The 15,624-nt window shown below is 38.1% G+C and overlaps 1 protein-coding gene across 8 annotated transcripts in view; it reads left to right on the plus strand.

The window, feature by feature from the left end:
- ARMC9 (armadillo repeat containing 9) overlaps positions 1-15,624 on the plus strand; it is a 72,655-nt gene that overhangs the window by 35,567 nt on the left and 21,464 nt on the right. For all 8 annotated transcript variants that reach the window (XM_072866439.1, XM_072866438.1, XM_072866436.1 and 5 more), the window contains 8 exons: positions 219-309; positions 1,213-1,336; positions 3,251-3,390; positions 4,207-4,283; positions 6,287-6,361; positions 7,465-7,555; positions 8,873-8,931; positions 14,936-15,040. In XM_072866439.1, coding sequence (XP_072722540.1) covers positions 219-309; positions 1,213-1,336; positions 3,251-3,390; positions 4,207-4,283; positions 6,287-6,361; positions 7,465-7,555; positions 8,873-8,931; positions 14,936-15,040 — 762 coding nt within the window. The remainder of the gene's footprint in view (positions 1-218; positions 310-1,212; positions 1,337-3,250; positions 3,391-4,206; positions 4,284-6,286; positions 6,362-7,464; positions 7,556-8,872; positions 8,932-14,935; positions 15,041-15,624) is intronic.

A 15,624-nucleotide genomic window follows, 5' to 3' on the forward strand; every position in this document is an offset into this window, starting at 1 on the left:
TTGCTTATTTGTTCATTTTCCATCTCTCCCTCAGCCCCTTGGCAATAAAAAAAGAAACTGGGAAATTTTAAATTATATTGACATTATTTAAGATATCGATATGCATTCAAAGTTCGTTTGCTGTGAAAATTTAATGACGCTTTTAAAACATTATAGAAGACTAACTTGGCTTTTTTCTGCTCTAGTCAGTTTTTATTAATGTTTGCTTTCTTTTTCAGAGAAGTGTCCTCAAATTATTACATTCTAAGAGTGACGTAGTCAGACAGTATATGGCAAGGCTCATCAATGCTTTTGCTTCACTGGCAGAAGGTAAGAGATTTGCTGCAAAAAAAAAGACAGCATTTTCACATAAGGCTGGCTTATAGGTACTTCACAAGTGCATGCCATGGCATGTGGAAATTTAGAGCCTTATTTGCATCCTTTTTCTAGGGATTCACTGTCTTTTGTTGCATGAATTCAAAACAGTTTTTCAGTACCTGGAAAGTTTTCATTTTGACACTATATATTCAGCATTTCTGACTTCTTTTGATGATTTGTGATCTATGTGGGAACTTAGCCAGGTGCTGTCTTTAATATAGTCTTCAGTCTCTTCATGAGGGTTAAAAAAAAAAAAAAAAGAAAAAAGGAAGAAAAATCCCTGTTAATTAAAGGTCCTGTAGGCAAACCTGCTACCAGTCTGTGCAACAGTAGTTAGTGCAGCTGCTCTTCCATCTTCCTGGTCCTCACCTGAATAAATCTTTGTGCATCACTGCTGTTTGATTGCATATATATGCAGCTTTGTATCTCTGCCTGTCCCAAATTAGCCCTTGGTTTGGTGCTACTTCAGGAGCTACCTATTGCTAGGAACAGAAATCCCATTTGAAGTCAATAGCAGTAGTGCACCTAACTTTCCTCAGCTCTTTGGACATCTCTGTTCTTTTCCTAGAGTATACAAAACTGTGATAGATCAGAAAGCATGTACTGAAAGAGGATAGTGCATTCTGTGTGGTACTAACTTGGCAAGTGGGAGCCTCTAATGTCCCAAGTGGCTGGATTGAATGCAACTGGTCTGCTAGACAACTCATTTGTGCAGGTTTGTTTGGGTCTTGGCACAAGATTGTGGCTTGTCAAGAAGAAACTGAGGTCAATCCTGCTTACTTTTCCAAGGAGAGGGAGCTTTTCTGTCATAAGCTGATATCTCAGCATCTGTTCTTTCATCGCTTTTTGCACCAGGTCGTGTCTACCTTTCTCAGAACCCAACGTTGCTGCGAATGCTGGAGGAGAGACTGAAAGCTGAAGACAAGGATTCCCTTACATGGGAGAATGTTCTGGGGGCTCTGCAGAAATTCAGCCTCAGGTGATGAAAGCACAGCACGCAGTGGTGACAGCAGGAGAGGAAATGCAGGCTAGTTATGCTCTGTTCAGGGAGGAAAGAAGAGCACTTGATTTTCCCATAACAATCATCAGAACCTCTGATGACTGGTGAAAGCGGTGTCATTTATTATGGAGGAGAACTGACTGAATTAACCTGACTTCCTACCAGCTGTCAAGACTCAAGTAAAATGTACATCTGCCATAGCCTTGTGTGCTTTATATGTATTCCTTAATTGAACAAAGTGAAAATCTTAATGTAGAAAGTTCTGAAGATCCTACATAGAAAAAAAGAGTTGCATTACATTCCAAAGCATAAGGTTTTCATTATCCTTTCTGCAAACATTTTTCAAGGATTTCATCCTCATCCTGTTGATCCTCTTTCCTGGAGCTGTCTGTGCATGGGCTGTCTTGTTTCTTTCTTTTGCATTAACAATCTGACTCAAATGCCCACCACAAAAGAAATATCATGCAAAAGCAGTAAAGGGCATGATGTTGCTCCCATTTATCAAATAAATATGATCTAGGAACTCTGTTTTCACAGCATTCAGGAGGAATATTCAGCCCTGAATAGTTAACTAAATGTAAGGAGGTAGATGGATGTGTTTAGCTCTTGTTACTTTAATTTATGTTTCTTCTAAATTAAGATTGCAAGTGTTGGGGGGTTTTTTATTTGTTTGTTTGGGCTTGTTGAAGAATGGGGGCTGCTTTTGGATTTGCCTCATTTAGAATTGTCTGGATGAAGCACATGTAAATGTGCTTTGGGTAAAATTCTGGACTGCTTCCTGACATGGTACCTTATACATATTTGAGATGAAAGAGAATAAATCTTCATACCCTACTGCTTGAAATCCTAAACCAATTTTAGAGAAAATGATTTTTCTATTAAAGCAGTTGTTGATAGTACAAGTTAGTTTGAATTTTGGGGCCTAGGCACTAAGCTACTGAAAATTTGAAAGTTCTTTACTTTCTAAAAAATAATAGCTAATATTATAGAAGATTAATTCCAGACACTTGACATGAGGGACTCTTTTAATGTGTGGTCAGATGCTCCCTTGTTTTGCTCAGTCAATGCCATAGACCTACTGCAAGATCCAGGACTGAGAATGTGTATGAGCTTTCAGGAGTAATCCAAATCCCAAGTACTAAGACCAGGAAAATACCTGCTTTGATCTTTGTCATTTAGACTTTATGCCCGTTGGAAATAATGTGATTAAAAATGGTGTTCTGCAGTAAGACCTTTCTACCAGTATATACTTCTTTTTTGTATTGTAAAGCAAGGAATTTCTGTTGTAGGAGATCACAGTTGACCACCTAGCACTTGATTCAGTATACTCTTCGAGGGCAACTACAGGTTGAATTAAAAGAATATGTGATTTAAGGATCTCTAGAGAAAAGAGCAAATAGTTTTAAGCAAAAAAATCTCATTTGTCAAATCAACAGTACAAAAGTGCTATAGTGCTATGGCTACCTATGGCAGAAGTAGTAATTAATTTGTTTTATGGGTCTGTTGTGTGTAGCTGGCTTTTTTTACCAATTTTAAGACAACTGAAAATGCAATTTTAGGTGGAGTTAGAAGCCTTAGAAAACAATGAAGAAACTTACCTCAGCAGTTTGCAGGTTTAAAAAAACAAAGCAAAACACAAAAAAACCAACCCACCCAACGTTTTAGTCCTCTAACCCTATGGGAATCTGCATCTTCAATTTCTTCAGGCTTGTTAATTCCTTAGTTTAATTGATTCTTCCAAAATGGGTAGTTTGGGGTTTTTTTTGTTGGCAGACTAATGTATAGCAGGTAGATGAAGTAGGGGTTTAATGTGCTTATATTAGCTATAAATATATTTGAAAGCTATTTATGATGTGGTCTGATTTTTGTGGGCTTCTTGTTTTTTAATCCTAGGCGTGCACTGCAGTCAGCAATGATCAAAGATGGGCTCATTTTCTGGCTGGTTGATGTTCTAACAGATACAGATTGCCTGTCTGATTACACGCTGGAGTATTCTGTTGCCTTGCTCATGAATCTTTGTCTGCGGAGTGCAGGTGTCTTACATTTTGAATTACCTTATTCCAAGAAGTGGATAGGGAAGATTGTGAATCCTTTTTTCTGGTATACCTGGATTCTTTCAAGTGACTATAATTAGTAGCAGGGATTCACATGACCAGAGATATCTGAGTGTTATAACCAATGCTTTTGAGCAGATCTCTTTCCCAAGAATCCCGAACTATGGAGGTTAGCTTGACCAAAACCTAAAGAATTAAGAAAACAGTTAATCAATGGGACCCTCTCAGATTCGATTCTTTGAATCATAGCTGTATGTGAGGACTGCCATTCCTACATTCCAGGCCCACTTTTCAAAGGACACTTTTTACTTATGTAAGAAAGAGATTTGTTTGTATAAAAGAAAGTTGGTTCTGAGTTGATCAGTAATGGCAAGGGGCTTAACCTTCACCTTGTGGAGTGAAATGCTTGCATGCTTCGCTTCTACAATGCAGAGATTCTGCCCAAGAAAGTAAGGTCCTGTCTAAGTCCAAGAGACTTAAAAAGAAGCTTAAAGTAAGCTTCCTGTTAAAAAGGAAAGTAAGGTAAGGTTGAAAAATTGACTGCTTGCCATAAGCAAAATAATGTCATTGTTAAGCTTTTAAAAATCCCTTTGTGTTGCATCCTGTCCAAGACTACAACTGTGTAAATCCAGAGTAACTCCACTGATTTCAGCTGTTATGCTGAGCAGCATTTGGCAGGGACAAGGAACAGTATCACTCCGTGTAAATTACATTTAGTGCTGATTTTAAGAAGTAAGCAACTTGCTCTGGTCTGTTATATTTTTTCAAGCATATTTATGTTTTCTCCCTTTGCAGGGAAGAAAATGTGTGCAAGGATCGCAAACCATGTGCTCAAAGTTCTGTCTGATCTTCTTGGCCATGAGAATCATGAGGTATTTTTACAGGGAACTTTGGGTTAAGGAAAAGGTGGAAAGAAAAATTAAAGATAAAAAAGGCAAGAAAGGAAGAAATGGAAAAAAGTAAATTGGTTTTGTTTCCCTTGTTAGAGCCTCATGTAATTAAGTTGTGTGAAATTTTCCTAAAATTCACGATTATGTAAAATTTTTTTCATTGGGCACTGGTCTTTCTAGACATAATTATGTCTTCCTTTAACAAATGTTGGTAGCTAAGAATGAAAGTCTTTTAGATGCATAGTTATCATGCAGTCCATGTGCCTTCTTGATTGCAGTTTCTGATGTTGTTTAAATGTCATCTCACACCAAACCATCTCAAGCTTAAATAGTTCATTAGATGAACAATGTGTGGTGCAAGCCATTATGCAAAACCTCAGGTGCAAAGAAGCAAATTTGCTAGTAGTTTTAAGGAATATTATAAGAAAGCAGTACACCTGTGACATTCAAGCCCTAATATGTTTTTATCTACCACTTCACTTAACCTGCCACTTAACCCTTTTGAGGTTCAAGTTTCTTCTGTCTCCAGACACGCTTGCATCTTAGATGCTAAATTAAACTACCTCAGATGAAAATGCTGAAAATTCTTAGTTATTTCTACCTAATGCTTTTCAACACATCACTCTGATATCTGCTGTCTGCTATATAAAGCATTGCTTCGGCTGTCTCTGCAGAGGGTCACTTCTTTAACCATGGAGTAAAATTCAAGGCAGGAGAAAATGCGGGCAAATATTATATGAAGTTGAAATCATAGGGAGGCAGAATTTTTAGCAGGGTATTCTAGATTGATTCCTTGATTATTGTGCAAGGTGCAACGAAATATAAACTGTGTCTCATGTTTATATACAATGATTGTATCATCAGGTTTTTTGTTTATCACTTAAACTGAAACTAGAGAATAAATTTGAATCAAGTGTTTACTCCACATTTTGTGAATTCATTAGAAGATGTAGATAAATTCTTTACCAGCACTGTTTTGATTAAGATGAAACTTGGCATACCTTTATTGTACTGTTTCCCTAGCTTTGTTTTTATGAATGATGAAAGTTAATACATACATGCTAACACAAAATAACATCCCAGTCCCTAGACTGAAGTATTTAGAAAATGCTATCATACCGTTGAAGTCTGTGCCTTAGAATGGCCATGAAATTTCTCTCAGAGGGTGCATTCTTACAACCTAGTTTGCACCAGTGCAGCTGACAGAAGTTTTGTTATCAAAGTTGAAGGTAGAAGGCAATGCTCTTAGGTGCCAGGAGAGCTTTCTGAGCAGCTGTGGAATCCTTGTGTAAATCCCAGTCCCTTATCTTTCGTTGCTTCCCCTGCTCCCAGCTGAGCTCGTTGTTCATTTTTCCAAGGGTATAGACAGAGGATGACTGGAAATCTTAGTGCTCCAACAGTACCTGGCCAATACAAAGGGTCACATAAGTGCTGATAAAACTAATTTGACAGATCTGGTGTCTTTCACTAATCATAATACAGAGCTTTCATGCTAGCTGTTTTTTTTCCTCTGCTGAGGGACAGTAGCAGGCAGCAGAGTGAGAGGATGTTTGAAGTTGCCAGAGCTTTTACCAAGGTGCCTAAGGCTACAGTGCTTGAAGCCTGTCTTGAGCGCATGCTGACACAGTCTTGTCCCTGTTCTTTGTCCTATTTTTTTGTACTGCCGCTAGTGTTTGTCACAAACTAACTTTCTTTGGGGTTTTTTTGGTTTTTTTAGGGCTAGGTCAATTTGCAAGAGTACATTTTCAGAAGGGGTGGGGGGGAAATCTGCACGCAGCAGTACTGATTCAGATCAACCGTATCACAGTATATTCGCATCCTAGAAGTTCACTGCTTCCCAAGTGGGAATTTTTGCAAGTGTGGGCTAGCCTGATTAAACTGTCTGAACATAGTTGTTCTGCACCTTCACTCTTAAATTTTGCTTATAGTCAACTGGGGTGAATGTAAGAGTTTTTCTTAGTGGTATGACTATTTCTTCCTGTTAGATACAACCATATGTGAATGGAACACTGTACAGCATTCTTGCCATCCCTTCTGTCCGAGAAGAAGCCAGAGCAATGGTAAGAAGTGCTGCTTTGCATAGCACAAAGATCATCGCATATGCCAAAGATGGCATGCACACAGGTACTCGTTGAGCAGTGTTGCAGCAGGGTTGTGAGGTAAGAGCCATGGTATTTGAGAAGGGAATCCACAGGAGGCCCTCCACCTTTGATATTCAGGTAGGTATGAATGTATGTCTCAAACACTTTTGCCATATTTGCTGGTCTTTTCCCAGAACTGGAGCTCCAGCAGTGCGAAGGATTCTATCTAAATTTAAAATTAAAGGTGTTATTTTAGAATAGTGGTATCCATCTAGCACTTCATAGACTGGATATGGCCCAGGAGATGCTTTCAGCTGACTTGCTACTTTTTCCTCTTATTTAACTCATTCTGCACTAGTGAATAGCCACTACGAGGATGACTTCCTCTTGCTGCTTTTGTTTCTGCCTGGTGTAGCCATGGTTAGCTGGGGAAGGCAGTGGGAGGAAGATTTTAGCAGAACTAGGAATTGATCTCCTGTGAAAGTTAGTGTAATGGTAATGAATGCATTTTGACTTCTGGATTTGAGGAAGCTGTGCCTGGGAAGGCAGTGTATCTTTATGTCTTAAGGATTAACCTAGAGAGTTATGCAGACATAATTGTTGTCAGATGTTTTACCTCACAAAGCACGAGGACTGGAAGTCATCTTAAATGATTAAAGACACAACATCAAGCCTATAAGGGGCCACAAAGAGAGAAACTGGGTTTAAGAGAAGGTCAAAGTTGGTCCTGCTTTTTGCTTTCCTTCTCTGAACCTTGCACTGTTGTATCTGTGAATGCAAATTCGCCCTTTTCTGTTGACTACTGTGTACTGAGTTCAGAAGGCAGAAGCAGCAGATCTATTGTAAAAATTTGCTGTTCATCATGGATACTTCCGTATTTAAACCTAGAAGCAATCTAGACAGCATATTTCTTTTGTCTTTGGGAAGCGTATGGACAAAATGGAGTGCTTAGAGCTGGACATGGTGATTTGTTTCACACTACCTTTGTTTTTCCTGACAAAAAAATGACATTTTAGCTAACGAAACTCTGTCACTGTGGTCACATGAAATACTGATCTAGCAATGTTTTCTACTACATCCAGGGAATGGAAGAAATTCTGCGCTGCTTTATCAAGGAAGGAAATGCAGAAATGATCCGACAGATTGAATTTATTATCAAGCAGCTCAATTCAGGTCAGAAGAACAGATGCAGCTATCTGAGCTGTAAATCTTTCACAAAAGCCATAAGAAAGCTCATGTTTTTACTTGGCGTTGAAACTCTCAAAGAATAACAATAGTGTGATGGTCTGAGAGAGTGTGAATAGTGAATGTCAGAATGTGAATGTCAGATGTATTTTAAAATTACCTTTTGTGTTACAATTATAAAGAAGAAATAAAAGGCCAAGTAGGTCTCAGTTCCAAAGTTTTGAGACTGTAACTAGAATGGCCTTGACTGCTTTCTTTCATGCTAGTGGCTTCACAGTAATGAGAGACTGCTGTCAATGGCAAAAATAAACAGGTGATACAATTTGTAAAGCAGGATTTAGGGACTAGGTCTGTCTCTGCTCACCTCTTGCTCTATTGAGGAGTGTAGCTTTGTTAATCTGAAATGGCTTTTCCTGAACAGGGGGCAGAGACCATCCTTTTTGGAGAGTATGTTGATGGGTCCTAGGAGTTGTAGATGCTGTGTGAATACAGACAAGTATGAGGAGGTGGAATATTTATTGTATTTTCTGTTCCCTGTGGCTGAAAGGAAGGCTGAAGAAAGAGAAAACAAATAATGAAAAGGAGATGAAGTCTGATTAGATCTTTCTGTACAGTAAAAATAGAACAAGTTTGACTGCTTGCTTTGGCTTTTGGAAAGAGCAGAAGATAGCAGTCTTTATGGTCCTAGCTTGTAAAAGAACAAATGAAATATTTAAGCACTATATTGCCACTATGCAGTATTTCTTCATCAAGGTTATAGAATCACTCCTCTTCTTCCTGTGAATAGTATTTTTAAAGGCTTTTGTCTGATTGGTTCGTAAAAGTTGAGTGTACAGATTTCTAGTATAAGCCTGGCTGTTTTTTTCTAAGGAAATGAGTTTGTCCAAAAGTTACAATAAGTATTCTACATGAGTACTATCTTTTTATGTATAAAAGCAGTACAATATTGAAGTGTTTGTAGGGAGAAGTAGAGTCTTTTATTAAAAATTAATTGAAAAATAGACAAACCTGAAAGTGCACACACTTTCATTCAATCTTGTTGGTAAATACACTGAGACATCATAGTGGGATTTATGAGAAAAGAACTATTCCAGAGTGTTTCTGCCATTTTCCAAAATATGAATTGATTTCAGTGATTTCTAGAATGCTTTATAGGAGTAAATAATTCCAATAGTTGTCCTGAAAAGAATGGGATGTCTATATGAGAAGCAAGCTAAATCTTACTGTTGTAAAAGAGGAGCAATAACTAGAGATTCTGTAAGTTGCACAGGTACTCTTATACCATTTTGTTTTGCTTCTTTCTAGAAGAGCCATTAAATGATAGTATTGTGTCTGACGATGAAGAGGAAGAGGAGGATGAGGAAGTAAGTTTAAAGGCCTTCAGGCACCTTTTAGAAAAATCCTTAACCTTCTAGACAGAAAATATTTGTGTCAATAAGCCAGACTTTGGTTTTTTGGGTGGGGTTTTTTTTGTTTGTTTGGTTTTTTTACCTTTATTTAATTACCAGGGTGTATTAACAAGAAAATTGGATCTGTTTCCGTTACTTTATCTTCATTTGAAGTCCTACTCTTTTATTTTGGCAAGTCACCACCTCTGTGATAAATAAACGATTATAGCTTGAAATAAGTAAAGAGATGAGGAGTTACTGTAGCAGTAGAAATCTTGCTTTCAAGCAGACCCATTTCAGCAGTTAAAAATAAAGGAAGCAAATGAACCACTATATCGCCAGAATAGTTTATAAACAGGTTGTTACTTTTTCTTAAGGTATCATGATCTGTTCAGGGTGTGACTTCTTTTGCTGCTTAGAAACTTTAAAATATATTTAATAAACTGTCTGTATGTAATGAAGGAAAACAGTAATTACAACTTGAGAAATAAATCCCATAAAAAGAGAAAAGGGGGAAAAAAAAGAGAAAGTAAGCATGAGAAACTATCATAGTAAATACATACCGGTTAGCTGTGTATTTCTAGCTCTGCTAATAAACGCATTTTATACCAAAACTTCAGCATTTTTTAAGAAGCTGTCTGCATAGAATAATGGGATCCCAGGTGTAGACAACACAGCATACTTGATCATCTAAATTAACAAGCAAAGCAAGGTGTAAATGATGCAAGGGAAATGTTAAACCCAGCCTTCACTGGTGATGTTGCCATTGCTACGTTGCCATAAGTGCACGGGGGGAGCGTTGAAAATATACTGTGTTGGCAGTTACACAGGAGTTTGTCTGAAAGAAGTCTACCACATAGCACTTTTCTTTTATTGAAAAGTCTTGCATGAGAAATGTAAAAGAACAGCTGTGGTAGATGTCCTTGGAATAGTGCTTGAACATATTTAGATGGGTGTATACATGCACATATGTTTATAACATGTATCTGCCCTGAAGAGGTCAGTGACATTGAGACTTAGTGATCTCTGCAAAATGTTCTTGTATTAGAAATATTACTAGAGAATGTATTTACTGAAAACCAAGTTTTTAGACAAAAAGTAAGTTTTTGTCCTGAACCAACAAAGAATAAAACACACAAAACTAACCAAGTCAGTTGTGTCCATGTTCTACTAGCTCGTTGCTCATCAATGCAAATGCTGGTGAACAGTGACAATCATGCTACAGCGTAAAACTTGCCTTGTTACTGCAGGGTGACTGAGTGCATTTTCAAGTGCACATTGAGCCTTTTATGTTTTGAAAGCAGAGAAAAATTTAAGTGTCCTCCTTGTAAAAGGTGTGGCGTGCTCTCAGCTGCTATGAAGTGCAGCACCTTGCAGGATCCAGCCTTTGGCTGGCAGTCTCCAGGATTAGATCATTGTAATTGTTTCACCTTCTGCAGTCCTGAAGTGAGTTTTCAGTAATCTTTCTGCTCCTCCCACCCAAAATCAGTGCTTGATGTGCAAGATGGGCTTTCTGGGGATTAATCATTATAACTTTCCTTTGTTTAATATGCTGCTTAACACCCTTTAACTGATGTTCCAAGGCTTTGAGGGTCTTAGGTGTATCATGAGAATCCAAGGGGGTGGTATGTTCGCTTGAACTCTAGTATACTTTTTTGAAGGATACTGCGCTCTGTTGGGAAGGCACAGAGATAAGGAACTCCTTCATGAAAGGTGTGGCACTGAATTGCCTGATAGCATTGAACACTCATTATTTTACCTGCTCTCGGGAATGAAAGGAAGGTGAATTCTATTCAGTCGTACCCACTAGACAAGTTGCTGCTGCTCACAATCCCAGCCAAGGCTCTAGGTCAAATAATTTTGAAATGCATTTTTACCACTGAACCATCATGTGATTAGAATGGACTTCTGTCACTTCTTATTATTTGACTCAAAAATAACAGTAGGCTTTTGAAACAGAGAAGTGTCAGATTTCAGTTTTTCGTTAGCTTTGCCATTATATTAAAAATAAAAAGTCTCAGCCAATTTTAAAACTGTTTCTAGTGTAACATTAATTGTGGCACGTTCTAAATCCTTATTACTGCTGGGAACTATAATTCTCTTCTGCTGCAAGGAGGCCTGGTTTCTTAGTCCCTCAGTTTAGAAAATACAGTATACAAACAGCATGGCAGCAAAATGCTACACAAAATGCATAATGTTGTTACTTTGTCAAAGAAGCAAAGATTTGTTGACTCACTGCCTCAATGCTTGGAGCCCTTTTGTATTTTGGAAATGCTGTGAGTTATTGTTCTTTGGGGTTCTGTGATAACATCTGATGTTGCAATCTGGCAACAGAAAGTTTTGGAAAACTTTATCAAAAGTCTTGCCTTTACATAACTTTTAAAAACTACTATAGACTGAATGTATTTCAGAATATGTCCATATATTGACAATTTAATGACATGCATTCAAACTTGTTGATATTATCATTTGTTGCTGATCTACTTAATATCAATATTTATACCTTCACAACTTAAGAAACAACAAAAAGACTCTTATGCAGACTTAATTTGCAGGTTTTGCCCCAGCTTTTATTGTTTCCAAGGGCATGCAAAGGTTGCCTATACTGTTACTATTACCTTTCATGGTTTTTTGCTTTTATCTGTGTTTAATTTAGAGTTGTTGAATTCTGTCTTGGCTTTGAGCAGATCTTGTGGTAATGACTACTTTCTCCTAAACACTGCCGCCAAGATGTGGTTTAGCCTGTTGGAGGATAATTCTGGGATTTCTAAGGGCATCATACACTCAGAAATTTAAGATTCTGTAATGTGTGACATTGGAGCATATAAACTGAAAAAAAAAGTCTATGTGTATACTGTTAATCACAAATAAGTTGGCTTTCAGGTTTGTCTGTTGAGCTTTAAATTAACTAGTGTAGAGCTCAGGATGCACTGGCTTCTGGAGTATATACCCACCTTCGTTATGTTAGCCATCTGGGGTGTGTTGATACCCACAGTCACAGTGCATATTTTCTGGTGCTTAATATTCTCTCCACTGTTCTGTTAAATACTAACTTAATTTATCTTCAGTATTTGATCTTTCAATTAGCTTTTTATTTGATTTGGACCATCCTTAAAAGCTGCTTGTAAAAGTGAATATGTGATATTGTAGCTCTAATTCAAAATTAGTTACAAACTTGAGCTACATTAGATAACTGTACAGTGACAATTTATCAGACACCCTCTGATCCCCTGTCACTCAGCACCTGGCAATAAAATCAGTAAACTGCAGTGTGAAAATACACTTCAGCTAGAGAGTACCTCAAAAGAAAGAGAGCTTAATCACAGACCTAATCCCAGGACTTCAAGCCATTACGTTAAAGGACTTTGCTGCCAATGTCTGCTGCAGCCTGTGAGCAATGGTGAACAGGGCACCAATTGTGTTATTTCAGCAGTGGAATGATGGCATGTCTGTCAAAGCTCTTTGTACAAGGAGGCAGAGGAGGGACATGTTCAGGCTCAGTTACCTGGTATGTTAAATAACGTCAGGAAGCGAGGTTGGCAGGGAGAGGTACTTCCCAGAAACCAGAAACTGGCATTCTCTCTCTGACAAAACATGTCAACCAGAATATTGGAAGAGGTGGAACCTGGGGAACCAAGGCAATCTGTGAGAAGTTAAATACATCATGCATGCAGAGAGCTGGATGAAAGAGCAGGGTGATGTTCTGACTGTACCGTGTAACACTCTACCCAGGCACAGTGTAGGCAGTCTTCTATAAAGCATCCTTGAAGAAAACTGTTAGCTCTTGATGCTGCATTAACATACCATATAAAAAAAATTTCAACCAGACTATTTATAAAGCTCATCTTTGCCACTTTTTAAATTTTTTTCAAAGTACAGTATATTGTGGAGTTTGGAGTGTGGGGTTTTTTTGTTTTGCTTGATACAGATGATTGTTGTCTAGTTTACAAGTGTTTATCTGTGTTTTTCCATTATCTGGGTTATTTTTCACACCTACCCAGCTTCCCAGGTAATTAGGAGCTGATTGTAATTTATCTTGCCTTGGAGATAGAGGCAGATAGAACATCTTCCCGAGGTCCTATACAGCCTTATCTTTTATGGTGAGCGTCTAGAGAATACATCTTTAGGAGGATGAAGAGGATTAACAATCTGGTATCTTCAAAGCACTTACAGAAGAATTAGGTTTTTTATTAAATCCATGCATGAACAAATACATTATGGAAAAATTTTACTCTAAACCTTAGAACACTGTGTGGATTATTGGCAGTATTTCTGTAACTGCTTCAGTTGTTCACACACAGGCATCTAATGTCTCTTAAGATTAACTACAGCATTGGAAGCACCTGCACAAGGCTGTCAGATATGACTTGGGACCTGTGGGAGGCTTGTGCCCTTTGAGAGCTGCAGTGGAAGACCAGGCAAGATATTTCAAAGTTGAACTGGATGGTACTGTGGGCTACTGAATTGAGCCCTCTGTGTCTGTACTTTTTATCTCTGCTTGACACCTGTGAATGAGGAGGTGATGAGCAATAAGAATAACTAAATCAAAATTAAAATTATGTTTTTAAGCCATTTGGTACAGGGGTCACTGAACTTGAAAAAAGGCAAGCCTGTAGAACTCTGGGGAAGCCAACACCTACTTGGTCTGAGTGATGGTAGTCTTGTTTGGTAGATTCCAGTCTAGTCACCAGACAAAGACTGGAATCAGTCGGCCATCTCCATTGTAGGAAATACCTTCCCTGTACACACTTCCAATGTTTTTTTCCTCATGCTCTTTTTGTAGAGCACTGTCCAAGCTTCTATATTATTGGCTAATCTTTGTGGCAGAGGGTATTTCTTACTTTGGCTATTTAAAACTATTTGAGCCTAATCTCACTAAAGCGAAACTGCTTTTCATTTTCTTTGTGCTCTGGGGCTCATCAAAGTTCAGTGGCAATTGTTTTTAATGGAGTTTATGCCAGGCTCTCTACGTTACTATTACAATATACCTTATTAGAATTATTCATTTACTTTTTCTGACAGTCATTTACATTTACTGTCACAACCTGTTTCAAAAGCAAAGCACATTTTCTTCATCTGCAGTGGGTCTTATTTAAGGTATCTTGTGCAGCACAGAAGAGAATTCTTTTCAGTAGCAAAACACAAGCAAAAATACTCTCTTGTTCATGTATTACTACTTTTGGTTTGCTGGAGTCATCTCTCAAACTTTAAAATTTCCTGGCTTGTAGATCTCTAGAAGCTGCAGAATGTTTCATGAAAGATGAATCACCCATAGTTATACTAGAAATAGGCACAGGAGAGTGAATTCTTGGTACTTTTCACTTGAGAAGTTGATTACATTTGGTTTTTGAGGAATAAAGTCAACAGAGGATTGTTGCCTTCTTGTATGATATTTGTATCCTAAAGTACTGATTCCAAGAATTTTTTACCAGCCCCATATTGTCAGCTTTAATGCTTCCTTGCAAACCTGAGTAGCTGCTGCTGCTGCTTCTTCACATTGCTCTAAAAACAGCTGCTGTCGGACACCCGTGGTCTCACCTTTCAGGAACCACTACTTGAGGAGGGGTTTTGAATGCCCAGCAGTAAGGATTTTTTTTTTGTCTTGAGTGATTAAAAATTATACCTCTACTTCTTGAAAATGAGTAATAAAATGTTTTGGGGTTTTTTTTCTTTCTTGGGGAATAAACATCAAATGCATACTTTTAAATATTTTCGGCATAGCGCTTGTGGAAAAGGGGTGGTTTTTTTCTTCTCTCAGGATTCTTTAGTTTCTGGTTATATCAAAAGTTTAGGTGAGTTTGTCTTTAGGTGTCTGCCTTTTTGGTGGAAAATCTTGTACATTACCACTTACATGTGCAGTACTAACAGTCAGTTATCTGGACAGTACGTATCATCCAAGTGACTACTGAAGTGAGAACTAAATTTGAAATGAAAACTTCTTGGAACCTGGGCTCAAATAACATGCATGTTGCTGTTGCAGGAGGACCATGACATCATGGAGGCTGATCTGGACAAAGATGAGGTTTTGCAGCCTCAAGTGGGAGAGCTTGCAGGAGAGAAGCTGCTAACAACTGAGTACTTGGGAGTGAGTACCACTCATTAGGATCTTGAAATAAATTAATTTGCTGGATTAAGTGTTTAATTTCAGTAGTTTAATCACTTTCTAAAATCTTTTCTTCAATTTGTTGCTTGAAGAGCTGGGTTCTACCTGCATAGCAGTCCAAGTCTTTCACAGTCTGTTTTATTAGCTGCTGTTCAGAAGTAGTAGAATAAGTTTGAGAAAGGTAGCTACCCTTTCACAGGAGGTGGTCAAGCTGTGGCTTAATAATAAGCTAAAGGCAGCCTTAGGGTTCTAGTGCTACATCAGTGACTCTGTGGGCACACAAAGCAAAGTGCTGAGCAAGTTAATACTGGAACACTCTGCTGGTCTGAAATTATTTCAAAAAAAAAAAGTTGAAAAGTTAACTGCTCCTGCAGGTGTTATGCCAGATCAAGTGTTGTATGTCTTACCTCAAGCAGCAAAAAGCCATTAAGTAAAAAAGCATAAAGTTTGCATGAATGCCATTTAGTGTGCTGTGACTAATTCGGGGTAAACACAACTGTATGCCTTCTGGATCTCGGAATCCATAGGTCTACCAACGCTGACGATGGAAACATGACCTGAGATAC

The sequence above is a fragment of the Ciconia boyciana genome, chromosome 7 (assembly GCF_034638445.1).
Source record: "Ciconia boyciana chromosome 7, ASM3463844v1, whole genome shotgun sequence".
Lineage (NCBI taxonomy): Eukaryota > Metazoa > Chordata > Aves > Ciconiiformes > Ciconiidae > Ciconia > Ciconia boyciana.